General features: G+C 44.6%; 1 protein-coding gene across 1 annotated transcript in view; it reads left to right on the plus strand.

The window, feature by feature from the left end:
* TRPC3 (transient receptor potential cation channel subfamily C member 3) overlaps positions 1–14,259 on the plus strand; it is a 73,868-nt gene that overhangs the window by 40,842 nt on the left and 18,767 nt on the right. Inside the window, exons 4-8 of the mRNA XM_081208236.1 lie at positions 6,299–6,463; positions 7,723–7,939; positions 10,383–10,616; positions 11,880–12,144; positions 13,160–13,355. Of these exons, the coding sequence (XP_081064362.1) occupies positions 6,299–6,463; positions 7,723–7,939; positions 10,383–10,616; positions 11,880–12,144; positions 13,160–13,355 (1,077 nt within the window). The remainder of the gene's footprint in view (positions 1–6,298; positions 6,464–7,722; positions 7,940–10,382; positions 10,617–11,879; positions 12,145–13,159; positions 13,356–14,259) is intronic.

The raw sequence follows: 14,259 nt of genomic DNA on the forward strand, positions 1-14,259 counted from the left end.
GTGCAGCATCCGGAGGTGCCACTATGGTTTGGCTACTGGATGGTGTCTGTAATTTATCTGTGGAGAGGGTCTGGGTTTGGGTCTGGTGTGGTTGATTGGAGATGGCGTTCTGTGTGCCTCTGGTTCTGGTGTCGGTTTTTGTGGGGAGGGCTAATTTCCAGATGTCTGGCAGGCGGGACGTGTCGTCACGCTTGTTCATGTTGTGAGGGTGTTTCTCTATCTCGATGGCTTCCATGATTATTCTCTTGTGGTGATGTTCCATGTTAAAGAGCAATTTGGAATCTGCAAAATTAATTTCGTGTCCTGTTTCTTTCATGTGTTGGTAAAGAGAGGAAGTTTTTTCTTCTTTTTTGACGGCATTCTTGTGTTCTGCGATACGTGCATTTATTCGTCTGTTTGTTTGTCCAATGTACGTGGCTGGGCAGACTTTGCAGGGTATTTCATAGACCCCTTGGTTTTCTAATTGGATTTTATCTTTGGGGTTTCTGAGGATATTGGCTATTTTTTGGTTGGTGCAAAAGGCTGTTTTGATATTGTGTTTATGGAGGATTTTGCTGATTTTATCTGTAGTGCCCTTGATATAAGGAAGGAGGGCCATGCCATTGTTTTCTTCTGTGTCTTGGTTTTTGGGGGGTGTTTCTTTTTGGATTAGCTTCGTAACCCTGTTTTGCTGGTATCCGTTGGCAATTAACACATTTGAGAGATTCTGTAACTCAGTTGTCAAGTGGTCTTTGTCAGCCAGGCGTTTGGTTCTGGAGATGAGAGTCTTGGCTACGGAGTTTATTTGTGCAGGGTGGTGGTGTGATTGTGCATGTAAGTAGCGGTTGGTGTGTGTTTTTTTCCGGTAGATAGTGTGTCCTAGGGAGCCATCAGGTTTTTTGTAGATTAGGACGTCAAGGAAGGGAAGTTGGTTATTGGCTTCTATTTCCATAGTGAATTGTATTTTGGGGTGTAGGCTGTTGAGATGTGTGAGGAAGCTATCTAGTTTTTCTTTCCCGTGTGGCCAAATTACAAAGGTGTCGTCAACATATCTGAGCCAAAGTTTGGGTTTGTGTTCTGACTTGTCTAAAGCATTGGTTTCAAAGTGTTCCATGTACAGATTTGCGATGACCGGTGAGAGGGGTGATCCCATAGGTGCTCCTTCTATCTGTTTGTATCTTTGTCCATTGTGGATGAAGTACGTGTTGGTTAGGCAGTGGTTGGTCAGGTCCAGGATGTATTCGGGGGGATTGTATTTGTTTTGAATGGCTGTCAAGGCTTCATTAATGGGCACTTGTGTGAAGAGAGATACAACATCGAAGCTCACAAGTAGGTCATCGGGATGTAGGTTTTGCTTCTTTATTGTTTCTATGAACTGGAAGGAGTTTGTAACGTGTGAAGCGATAGATTCTGCATAGGGCTGAAGTTGCTTAGCGAGAAATTTAGCGAGATTTTGTAGAGGTGAGCCTATGGAGCTGACTATTGGTCTGAGTGGTGTTCCTTCTTTGTGTATCTTGGGGAGACCGTAGAGTTTGGGGCATCTGGATGATTTTTCTCTGGGGATGATTCTTAGCTGGATTTCTTCACTGATAGGAGAGGCTTTTATTTTGGATTTGGTGGTTTTTTCCAGATAGGTGGTGGGATCTGTTTTTATAGGTTGGTAGGTAGGGTCTTGGAGTAGATTTGATAGTTTTGCTTGGTAGTCCGATGTGTTCATCACAACAGTGGCATTACCTTTGTCTGCTGGGAGAATGATTATGTTGTTGTCTTTCCTCAGGTTGGTGAGTGCTTTCTGTTCTTCTTTGTGTAAATTGCTTCTGGGTGGTTTGCTGGAGCAGAGGATGTTGGTGACTTCAAGTCTGATTTTATTGGCTTCATCTGGGTTGATTTTGGTTAGGCTAGCTTCGACTCCGCATATGATGTTTTCCGTGGGGATGCGTCTCGGGGCGACTGCAAAGTTGAAACCTTTGGAGAGTACTTTGGTTTCGGTTGAGGTGAGGATCCTGTCTGATATGTTATGTACTGTTTGTTTCATGGGTTGTTGTGGAGGGTGGCTGGGCTTCTGGCGTTTCTCTAGTTTGTGGAGTTTGTTGGTGTGTGTGTCCGTCTTACGTGAGGACTCAGTTTCAGCTCTCCAAACGGCTAGTTGTTTGCATTTGTCCCAGAGTGCAGGGTGGATTTTGTTACAGAGTTTGAGGTGAAGAGTGAGCAGATCTTTGTTGGTTTGGTTTAGTAGGTATCTTTTTTTATGTAGTTCGTTTCTGATTAGGGATAGTTCAGTTCGTTTCAGGATCCTTTCGGTAGCTGGGGTTTTAGAGTGGAATTTAAGTTGGAAGCATGTGGGAATTAAGTTGTTGTCTCGGCAGTTGCGTAGGAACAAGAGATCACATAAGATGGTGGCTCTTCGGATTTCTAGTTTCTCGTAGGTTCTTGTCAGCTGGAAGGTTTCCTCCCCGTAGAGGTGAGATATTTGCTTTCGTAGATTTTCACGGGTACAGGAATGCAGGTTTTGGTGTCTTCGGGTGTCTTCCCGTGTAAGAGTTGGGGTGTCTAGGCGACGTTTCGACGAGGTCTCACTCGTCATCTTCAGGCTGCCCCAAACTCTATACACCACACCCCTCAACAGTATTTATAGGAACTCAAACACTGAGATCCTGCTCTGTTCCAGTAACAAGAAGCCGAAAGCACCAGCCTGAAGATGACGAGTGAGACCTCGTCGAAACGTCGCCTAGACACCCCAACTCTTACACGGGAAGACACCCGAAGACACCAAAACCTGTATATGTATATATATATACCGTATCTTTCGCCCTATAGGACGCACTTTCCCCCCTCCAAAAATGAAGGGGAAATGTGGGTGCGTCTTATGGGGCGAATGCAGGCTTTCGCTGAAGCCTGGAGAGCGAGAGCGGTCGGTGCGCACCGACCCCTCTCGCTCTCCAGGCTTCGCGGACCTCTCGGCAAGCAGCAGGAACGCTCCTGCTGCTTGGGGAGAGTTGCCTGCATCCCGAAGCCTGTGCGCACTGAGATCAGCGCGTCCAGGCTTCGCGGACCTCTCGGCAAGCAGCGAGAACGCTCCCGCTGCTTGGGGAGAGTTGCCGGCACCCCGAAGCCTGCGCGCGCTGAGATCAGCGTGTTCAGGCTTCGCGGATCTCTCCTCAAGCAGCGGGAACGCTCCCGCTGCTTGGGGAGAGTTGCCGGCATCCCGAAGCCTGCGCGCACTGATCTCAGCGCGTCCAGGCTTTGCGGATCTCTCCTCAAGCAGCGGGAACGCTCCCGCTGCTTGGGGAGAGTTGCCGGCATCCCGAAGCCTGCGCACACTGATCTCAGCGCGTCCAGGCTTTGCGGATCTCTCCTCAAGCAGCGGGAACGCTCCCGCTGCTTGGGGAGAGCTGCCGGCATCCCGAAGCCTGTGCGCGCTGATCTCAGCGCATCCAGGCTTCGCGGACCTCTTCTCAAGCAGCGGGAGCCACCGCTGGGCTCCCACGGCTTGCAGAGAGCTGCCTGTTTGGGGGCTGGGGTCGGGGGAAGCTCCCTTTATTTCCCCCCCAAAAAACTAGGTGCGTCTTATGGGACGGTGCGTCCTATAGGGCGAAAAATACGGTATATACACACACACACACACACATTATTTACACAATGGGCCGTGCGTGATTGGCTAATTCTGGGCTGCTCCTGTAGGCCATTAGGTTGCAGATTCACTTCATCCAGGAGACTGATTGGCTGCTCCTGCAGGTCAGTCAGGTCACTGATTCACTTCCACCTGGAGCTGGATTGGGTGGCTCCTGCAGACCAATCAGACTGCTGCATTCTGGATCCTATTGTTCTAGGATTCTGCTCAGTACATAACAGATGGGGAAGCCAAAATGGATGGAGTAGCAGAAGTGCGGGGGAACCCTCTTGATGAGAGCAGTCTGTCCATCACTAAGCAGCCCTCTTGGTGGAGAGAGAGAGAGAGAGAGAGGCTGCTGGGAGAGTGAGCAGGAGTGACAGAAATAGTGAGAGATGAGTGGCGTCGCTATTGTACTGGCTTTAACTCTGCCGGCTGCTGGCATGTGGATTATCCCAGAGGAATGTGATTCTTGGGCAGGGAGAGAGAAGGTTCCCTCCTCTGAGCTACACCAACTAGCAACAGGCTCTCCGGGGTTTCAGCCAGGGTATTTCATCCATACCTGGAGATGCCATGGACTGAATCTGGGGCTTTCTGTATGCAAACATGTGTTCTAGCACTGCACAATGGTCTTTCAAAGCTGTTCTTCCACTCATAGAAGAGCTGTTCTGTATCCATCACTAGAGCTTTGTTTGAGAAAAGTGGAGGTAAACCCAAAGATTGCGTTCCCTTACGCAACACGCCAGTGTCTAAAGCAGAAGCATGAGAATTTCTGTAATACGTCACGGCACTGTGCCAATTCCATAGGTGACTATAACAGCAGTTTGTATGTAGCTAAAACAAAATGCTGTTCATCCTGAAGAGAGAACACCATGTTTTCACACACACACACACACACACACACACACACACACACACAGCATAATAAGCAGTCTCTAATTACTGCTGTTAATTTATCATCACCACTGTATACATGACATACTGAATCTCTCTAACAGATCCACCCATGCCTAATATTTGCAGAACAGCAGTATTGGCCATTTTCCTTCTGCCAGGGTTCCTTGAATCTAACCCTGTAGTTTGGATCCAACTGTGGTTGCAACAAGGGGGAGGGGAAATTCCCCACATACACGTTTGACATGAGTTGACAGTGGAGGTGGTACAAAGTAGAGATAGCACTATGTAAGCGCATGACAGAAGTCGTTCACCCAGCGGGGCCGAGCTGCAATGCTGGCTTCCCAGCAGCTGTGTTGCTCCCACTTGCCACAAGGAGGAGGAATGAGTGGCGGGGAGGTTGGCTCACAGGCAGAGCCAATCCAGTGCACCTGCCAGTGTGCCCATACTGCCTGACCTCCCTGCTGCCTTGCCGCTCCCTCTCCTCCTATTAAGTGGCAATGAGGCACCTTCTGGGAAGCATGGTTAACTTGATGATCTCAGTAGGTGGTGCTCATGTTGTGATAACCATCCACTCAGCCACTATGCAGTTGCGAAGTGCTGGTTGTGGCACCACCACATCCACAGCCAGTTTCAGTCGCTGCACAGCAAGGACAGGAATGTGTCTAAATTCCCTGTCACCATGTTGTGGTCACTGCTGATTTGACCTAGTAACACATCTCACCAGCTACTACTCGATCCGAAGAGCCATTTCTACTCAATGTATTATTCTGTTCAAGGGAATGTGGGTGGCGTTGTGGTCTAAACCACAGTGCCTAGGGCTTGCCGATCAGAAGGTTGGTGGTTCAAATCCCTTCAACGGGGTGAGCTCCCATTGCTCGGTCCCTGCTCCTGCCAATCTAGCAGTTCGAAAGCACACCAGAGCAAGTGGATAAATAGGTACCACTGTGGCAGGAAGGTAAACGGTGTTTCCATGCACTCTGGCTTCTGTCACAGTGTTCTGTTGTGCCAGAAATGGTTCACTCATGCTGGCCACATGACCCAGAAGCTGTCTGTGGACAAACACCATCTCCCTCAGCCTGAAAGCGAGATGAGCGCCACAACCCCATTATCGCCTTTGACTGGACTTAACTGTCCACGGGTCCTTTACCTTTTTACTTTACCTATTATTCTGTTCCCTGTTCCCTAACACCTCCACAGTGGCTATATTGGGGTATAATTCCTTTTCAAACATGAAGTTTTTGTATTGGGTGACCATAAATGGGTGATCGCTTGTTCAAAAGAATCTCACGCCATGTGAAAATTTTGTCCCTAATGGAGAAAGTGGTCCTGTTTAGTTTAGAATAAAAAGAATAAAGCCTTTATCCCAAGTATAGTAATGAGAGGGAGAAACATGATTTCTAGCATGCAGCTCCTGTTTCTAAGTAGGAATATGCTTGTAACATGATCCAGTGTCCCAATAGTTATTCAAAATAGTTATACAAAATTATTCATCATTATATAAAGATTTGACGGAAACTGAAAGGTTCTCTCAACTCTCAACTGAAATATCTCTTCTATTAACATGTTAATGTTTGCATTGTCTGTATTCTTAAGAAATGGAAAATGTGAGCTGTTGCAATAGGTGCAATAGAATCTTTGTTCCTCCACATGCTGTTCCATCAATCCAGTTTGCCATGCTGCTTGGGGCTGATGGGAGTTGGAGTCCAATGACTTATATTGGGGAGAGGGGCACAGGTTACCCAACCCTGCAGTGCATTAATTACTTGTGCTTCAGTATCTGTGTAACTTGTTTTTCTTCTGTTTTCCCCACAGTTTGTGGCCCATCCAAACTGTCAGCAACAGCTGTTGACCATCTGGTATGAAAACCTCTCAGGACTACGGGAACAGGCCATTGCAATCAAGTGTCTAGTTGTGCTGGTGGTAGCACTGGGCCTTCCATTTCTTGCCGTTGGGTACTGGATTGCACCATGTAGCAGGGTACAAGGTTTTGTTTTTGGCTTTTTTGGTGTGTAAATGTATTTCATTTCAGAAAGCCCTCTGTTGAAGTGAGAGACCCAGTCGTGTGCTGAAGGCTATATTCCTGTTTCTCTTGATACCTTGCTGAAACCAAATGATTGCTATTGTTAACGTAATTGTCATTATTCGTTTCCATTACACCAGAATGTTTTACAGTTTCTTATCCTGTACTTCTGTTGGGCGAGTGAATTTGGAGCATGAATACCCTAGTTACTAAAAGGAAGTAACACTCTATGCAAATAAAATAATGCTAAAGATTAGTAATTTATAACAAGTTTCTAAACTAAATAAAATAAGTTGTGGCTGCTCTGCTTGGGTGACCTAGGGAAGAGGTCCTGTATTTTCTTCTCTCTTATGAAGAAAAGCTATCTCAAGTATGATCTGTAGGCACACAAGGCCATCATCTTGCTGAAGCTAACGAGGTCTGGTCAACGCAAGAGCCTGAGAACTGCATGAATACCCCCTTGGGCTCAATGATGGAAGAAATGTAAAATATAAGTTTATGAAAAGGAAAAAAAACCACACACACACACACTATAAGGATCAGTGTTACCCAACATACTGGTGGCCTCATAGGCCTCCTGTTAATGCTGCTTACTTGAGATAATAATAATAATTTATTATTTATACCCCAGCCATCTGGCTAGGTTTTCCCAGCCACTCTGGGCGGCTCCCAACAGAATATTAAAAACACAGTAAAACATCAGACATTAAAAACTTCCCTAAACAGGGCTGCCTTCGGATGTCTTCTAAAAGTCAGATAGTTGTTTATTTCCTTGACATCTAATGGGAGGGTATTCCACAGGGCGGGCGCCACTACCAAGAAGGCCCTCTGCTTGGTTCCCTGTGACCTCACTTCCCTCGCAGTGAGGGAACCCCTAGAAGCCCCTCAGAGATTGCAACAGTGTGTACGGTTGCTTTAGGCCAATTAAAATGTATCAGTCAAAACCTTTTCAACTTTTGCATAGGACTGCCAACAATTTGGTTCTACTTTTCATCAAAATGTGATTCTAAAATGGTTTACAAAAGCATAAAAATATACAACAGTCATTTAGGCGAAGGATTCTTAAGTATGGCTTTACAATAGTTAAACTGCATGCAAAGAAGTATCCCTAAATTGAAATTTAGCATTAAATATTCATTTTTGGCACATGCCATGTTTGTTGAAAGTGAAAGCATACATTGCTTAAAAACAAATATATTCTCCTTTGCTTTCTCAGCTTGGAAAAGTTCTCAGAAGTCCATTTATGAAGTTTGTGGCACATGCAGCCTCCTTCATTATTTTCTTGGGTCTGCTGGTGTTCAACGCTTCAGACAGATTTGAAGGGGTCACAGTATTACCCAACGTGACAGTTACTGATTACCCTAAACAGATTTTTAGGGTTAAGACCACTCAGTTCAGTTGGACAGAGATGCTGATCATGGTATGGGTGCTTGGTATGTATATAGCCTCTCTATCTCAGTGTCAACCTGATTAGTTTCTGTGGCATTTTTCGATAAAACTGCTTTCTGTCATAGCTATTGTATGCTGCTCCTGTACAGTGGATTTAATTCGTTAATTCGTTCCAGGGGTCAGTGCACACCCTGAAAAATCTGTATCCAGAGGCACAGAGCGCTTATGTGCATGGGTGAAAAGCAAAACCCGGAAAAATACTTCCGGGTTTGCCACTTTTGCAACCCGAAGTTTACATTGCTCGAGAGTAACCCGAGGGTCTATTGTAGTAATGCTTTAGAGTAGGGCTTTCCAGACTTTTCATGGTGGTGACACACTTTTAGACATGCAGCATTTCGCGGCACAGTAATTCAGTTTTACTAGCAACCTGGAGGTTAAACAAACCCCTTTGTAACCCTGGGAGGAGCACTGGGAGCATTCACATGACACACCTACACGCTGCAGCTGACACACTAACGTGTCGTCGTGACACACAGTTTGGAAAGCTCTGGTTTAGAGAGTGCTACTTGTAAAACGTATATTTTTTGAAACAAAGAGCTGGTGTAAGGTTTTGTCGCAAAAATCAGACTTCTTCCCAGTGACCGTAGATGTTCAATGCAAATTACAGGATATGTTGAATACCCAAGGGATCTGGGAAGTAGTCTTTCTTGCGCCAGTAAATAAATAAATCTCACTACAACTTAAAGAGATAAGAGAAGCAACATGATAGGCAGATAGATCAGCTAGCCAAATCTATAATGGCTGTGTTTCTTAATTTAGACTGAACTGAAAATCTCAGAGTTTAGTTAAATAAACTCTGGAGATTGCATAGCATTTCCCCATAGCCTGGGAGTGTCAATAGCCTTGATCACTGATCCCTAGAGCCTTAAAATAACTCTGGCATTTTTATTTTGCTCTCTTGGAGACCTTATTGTAGAGGACTAAAAATAATTTAAAAGTTGTGGGCTCAGTGGCGTAGCGTGGGTTGTCAGCACCCGGGGCAAGGCAAGTAATTTGCGCCCCCTAACCCAAAAGTCCCTCACTCTCTCTCCGCACCGCACCACACGCCTGGCACCCCCCCCCTCCACAGTGGGCGGTGACCCGGCGGCTCGGATCAAATTCACACAGTCAGCACTGCAGTGAGAGAGAGTGAGTGAGCCAGGTAGGGGCAGAGAGCTGCGAGTGCGAGCGCGCGCCCCCCAGATGTTGCGGCCGGTGCGGCCGGCCCCCCCTGCACCCCCACGCTATGCCACTATGTGGGCTGTACCAAGTCAAATTCAGAGTACAGCCATTAAAATAAACTGGTGTTAGACAAATGTGTTGACTTCAACGAGTCTATTGTATGCTGAGCCAGTTGTCTTATTATGCATATGTCTTATTTGAATACTACCCTGTACCTGTATGCCTTTTCAACTTCATTAACATCCTCTTCAACTTCATATAAAATGAACATCCTATCTAAAATTGTGGAGGTCTGTTTGTTATGTACTGAAGTTCTCACCCTGGGCCAGCCTGGGGATACTGTAGATAGTTTTCACTCAGGTCCACATATGCAAATAAGGGATTGAAAGTGACGTTCAGTGATTGGATAGTATCAGAAAATGGTTACTGTTGTGTTCTAGTGGTGCTCTATATAAGCAGGCTGGCTGAACCCTTCAGTTTAGTTCTGTTCTGGCCTGTGAATAAACAAGAGCTGTTTGAAGAGTCGCTGTGCCGTCTGATATGTTCACCCACAAGTTAACACTGTTCCCTTAGCACAATAGAATGCCAGAAAATTTCAGAGCACCTGAATCTTCCATTAGACATATGAGTGTGCATACACACTCACACCCACCATCCCACATATACTTTCTCTTTCCTTTTCTCCCTGTCACCTTAAGGTGACCCGGCTGCTCCCAGGCTAGATGAATGAATGGAATAAATCCATCAGTGCTGAGCAGCAGTTTCTCTTCTGCAGGTGAGAATAGTGAAGTGTTACTTTTACAGGTAGTGCTTAGGAGGGAGGCTGGAATACTTCCGCCAAGCAGCTGCTGAAGATTACCTACCTCACTTTCCTGCAGGACTAACCTAAGTCTGGTAATCAAGAGCTCAGATAATCTGAGTGTGAGTTTGGGTTAGATATGCAGATTTATATGTCTTGCTTGTATACTACTTTGTGCTAACATTTCACGAGGTCTGTTACACCAGTAATATTGCAGAATAGGCCTATGACCCTGTACATAAATCTGGTGTGACAGGTGAGATCCTTGCAGTTTTCTGCATGGAAGTGGCTTTCAAGTATGACATGCCTTGTGTAAAGCAGCTAAGAAAGACCTAAACCATTTTCACTTCTACAATTCTATGTATTTCTGTTCAGAAGTTAGTCTCGCAGAGCAGCGGCTTGCTCCCAAGTCAGTGTGTAGCAGTCTGCAGTCTTCACTGTGTTTTTATTGCTTTTCTGGTTTTTAGGCATGATGTGGTCCGAGTGCAAGGAGCTCTGGACAGAAGGACCCCGGGAATATATTTTGCAGCTGTGGAACGTTCTGGATTTTGGGATGTTGTCTATTTTCATTGCTGCTTTCACAGCAAGGCTGCTGGCCTTTCTGCAGGCGACAAAAGCACAGCAGTATGTGGACAACTTCATTCAAGAGCCTGACCTCTCTGAAGTCACACTTCCACCAAACATAGAATATTTTACTTATGGCAAGTCAAAGAAATGTTTTCGTGTCTCTAGTATATTAAAATGGCTAGCATCCTTTTAAAGAAATAGCATGAGGATTATCACAGGAGATGCTCACTCAGTGGGGCACAGCTGCAACAAAAGCATCCTGGCAGTGGCATTGCTATTATTTACTGGGACAGGGTAGATTGGCTCTACTGGCGCAGCCCCACAACCCCCACATTGACCCTCCCAGTAAGTAATAGCAATTCTGCTGCCAGGATGCTCTTGTTGCAGCTCTGCCCCACTGGGTGAGTTGCGCCTGTAACCTCATATAACCACCCAAGCATACTTGGGACGCAGGTGGTGCTGTGGTCTCTAAACCACTGAGCCTCTTGGGCTTGCCAATCAGATGGTTGGTGGTTTGAATCCCCATGATGGAGTGAGCTCCTGTTGCTCTGTCCCAGCTCCTGGCAACCTAGCAGTTCAAAAGCACAATAAATAGGCACTGCTGCAGTGGGAAGGTAAATGGTGTTTCCGTGTGCTCTGGCTTCTGACACAATGTTTCATTGCTCCAGAAGCAGTCTGGTCATACTGGCCACATGACCTGGAAAGCTGTCTGTGGACAAACGCCGGCTCCCTCGGCCTGAAGCGAGATGAGCACCACAACCCCATAATCGCCTTTGACTGGACTTAACCGTCCAGGGGTCCTTGACCTTTTACCTTTACCTTTACTTTTTTGAGCCCAGTACAAACTTATAAAACAAGCCTTCTCCTGAAGATGCTACTCCTTGCATATGACCTTACAAATCATGAAAGAAAAGTTTTGATTTTTCTTCTGCAATTACATTTAATACCTTGATCTCCCCCCGTTGGATGTCTTCCATCATGCCCTCAAACAACTATCTCCTTTTTTACTATTTTTGTTTTAGCATAACATCCAGCTTGAAAAAGAGTTTTACAAAGCTTGGTGTCTGTTTTGCAACTTTTAATAAATAAATAAATCCAAATAAAGATATTATTCTTTTGAAGTTTTGAAGGGCTACAAACATTTGATAAGTAAATCAAATCACTTTAAAGCTTTCTGGCCTTTTTCATCACAAAGTCATGAATTATTTCCTCCAAATCAACTTCTCTTACAAGGTCGTGGTGAATTCAAATTACTCAAAAATATCTATTCAGCGCTATAAATATGTATCTTTATCAAGATATATGAATATAGAATGGCCAGATATTTTATTTTTTTAACACGCAATAAAAAAATACACATAAAGCAACAGTTTCTCGTTTATGTCTCTTTCTTTCAGCTCGAGATAAATGGCTTCCATCTGATCCGCAGATCATATCAGAAGGTCTTTATGCAATAGCTGTTGTGCTTAGCTTCTCTCGGATAGCTTATATCCTGCCTGCAAATGAGAGTTTTGGCCCATTGCAGATTTCCCTTGGAAGGACCGTAAAAGACATTTTCAAGTTTATGGTCCTTTTTATTATGGTATTCCTTGCCTTTATGATTGGGATGTTCATATTGTACTCCTATTACCTTGGAGCCAAAGTAAACGCAGCATTTACGACGTAAGTAATGCGTATGAAGAAAGGACAAAAGTTTTGCATCCTCTTTGTGATGGAGGCTGCTGGAAGTTTACAGTACAAGTTAGTTTACACATGCATGTCCATCACAATAACTTGTCACTCAGTTCACTTGCATGGATTCAGCTGATTCTAGCTTCTCCTCTGTCGCCTCCTGCCCATAATTGCCTATCCCAAGAGTAAATGTTACTGAATGTATTTGAGTTGCAATTATTATATAAGTTTAACCAGGTGCATTACGTAGTTAGACAAACTATTTAACATTCTTATGTTGTTGTTGTTTTAAAAAATGAAGCTTACAGGGCATGTGATATTGAAGATTTGTATGAATGCACAGCAGATTGAGAATGGTATGCCATACAGTCGCTCATATAATAATTGGATTTTTTCCTGCAAAAAAATTTCCAAATCTACACCATTCATGGACTAATGCATTTATAGTTGGGGCGTGTAATATTGCACATGTGTGCCCACTGCGCATGCTATAATACACAGTGACATATAATAATCATGCTTTTTCATAAAAGCGAGCAATTATTATAAGAATCACACTGTACTATATTGAAATAGCTGTGCATGCACACACATGTACATTTGGTGCTTTTATATATAAAAAGTGCAAGTCTGTTGTGACAAGTTGAGCTATGCCTCTGCACTATATTTCATTTAATTTTTGCACAATGCCAATTACTTTATTAAACAAGTATCTAATCAAAGTTGTAAGGCAACATCCTGGTGTACAAGGATATAAAAAATGGCAATACACCACCACTTTCCCCTGTCAAACTTAATTCTGTTAATACGGCTCACCAGCCGCAAACATAATTGGCAATATGCAAAAAAGCCACAGGGGAATCAAGTTATCTGAAAACATTTTATGTTGCGAGCATCTTGTTTTGATTAAATGTCTGCACTAGGATCTTTGAATCATCTACTTTTAAACAAAACAATTTACAAGTATTTATATTTGAATTCATTAACGTACCCTTTTTTCATACAGAGTTGAAGAAAGCTTTAAGACCTTATTTTGGTCAATTTTTGGCTTATCGGAGGTCACGTCAGTTGTCCTCAAATATGACCACAAATTCATTGAGAATATTGGCTACGTGTTGTATGGAATATACAACGTAACAATGGTTGTGGTTTTACTCAACATGCTGATTGCCATGATCAACAGCTCCTATCAAGAAATTGAGGTGGGTACTTTTCTGCTTTATTTTGCCCACCCACCCTGCAAAGATTTGTTCTGTATATACTGTTTCTCAGCTTACCATAACTGCTTAGACCAGGCATAGGCAAGCTTCGGCCCTCCAGATGTTTTGGACTACAATTCCCATCATCCTGACCACTGGTCCTGCTAGCTAGGGATTGTGGGAGTTGTAGGCCAAAACATCTAGAGGGCCGAAGGTTGCCTATGCCTGGCTTAGACCCTAAGGTATGTTAACGTAAGAAAGTTCATGGAAGTAAAGCTTCCCATTTCCTCTTCCTCCCTTCAGCTACTGTCACCCCCCAGCTATAAAGTGTTGTAAAAATAAGGATAAAGCTATCAATGGCTACTAGGCATGATAGTCAGAAACTGTATGCTTAGGAATACATCCATCCATCCATCCATACATACTCAGTGGTCTAAGCCACTGAGCCTCTTGGGCTTGCTGAGCAGAAGGTCGGCGGTTCAAATCCCCGCAATGGAGTGAGCTCCCGTTGTTCTGTCCCAGCTTCTGCCAACCTAGCAGTTCAAAAGCACACCAGTGCAAGTAGATAAATAGGTACCGCTGTGGCGGGAAGGTAAACGGGTGTTTCTGTGGGCTCTGGTTTCCATCACGGTGTTCCATTGTGCCAGAAGCGGTTTAGTCATGCTGGCCACATGACCCGGAAAGCTGTCTGTGGACAAACGCTGGCTCCCTCGGCCAGAAGGCAAGATGAGCGCTGTAACCTCATAGTCGCCTTTGACTGGATGTAACCATCCTGGGGTTCTTTACCTTTTTTTACCTGCTTATGAATACCAGTTGCTGGATACTTCAATGGAGGAGAGTTGTTTTGTGTTTGGGTCTTGCTTGCAGGCTTCCCCTAGGCATCAAATTGGTCTTTGTGAGAACAAGA

This window comes from Podarcis bocagei, assembly GCF_964188305.1.
Source record: "Podarcis bocagei genome assembly, chromosome: 9".
Classification (NCBI taxonomy): domain Eukaryota; kingdom Metazoa; phylum Chordata; class Lepidosauria; order Squamata; family Lacertidae; genus Podarcis; species Podarcis bocagei.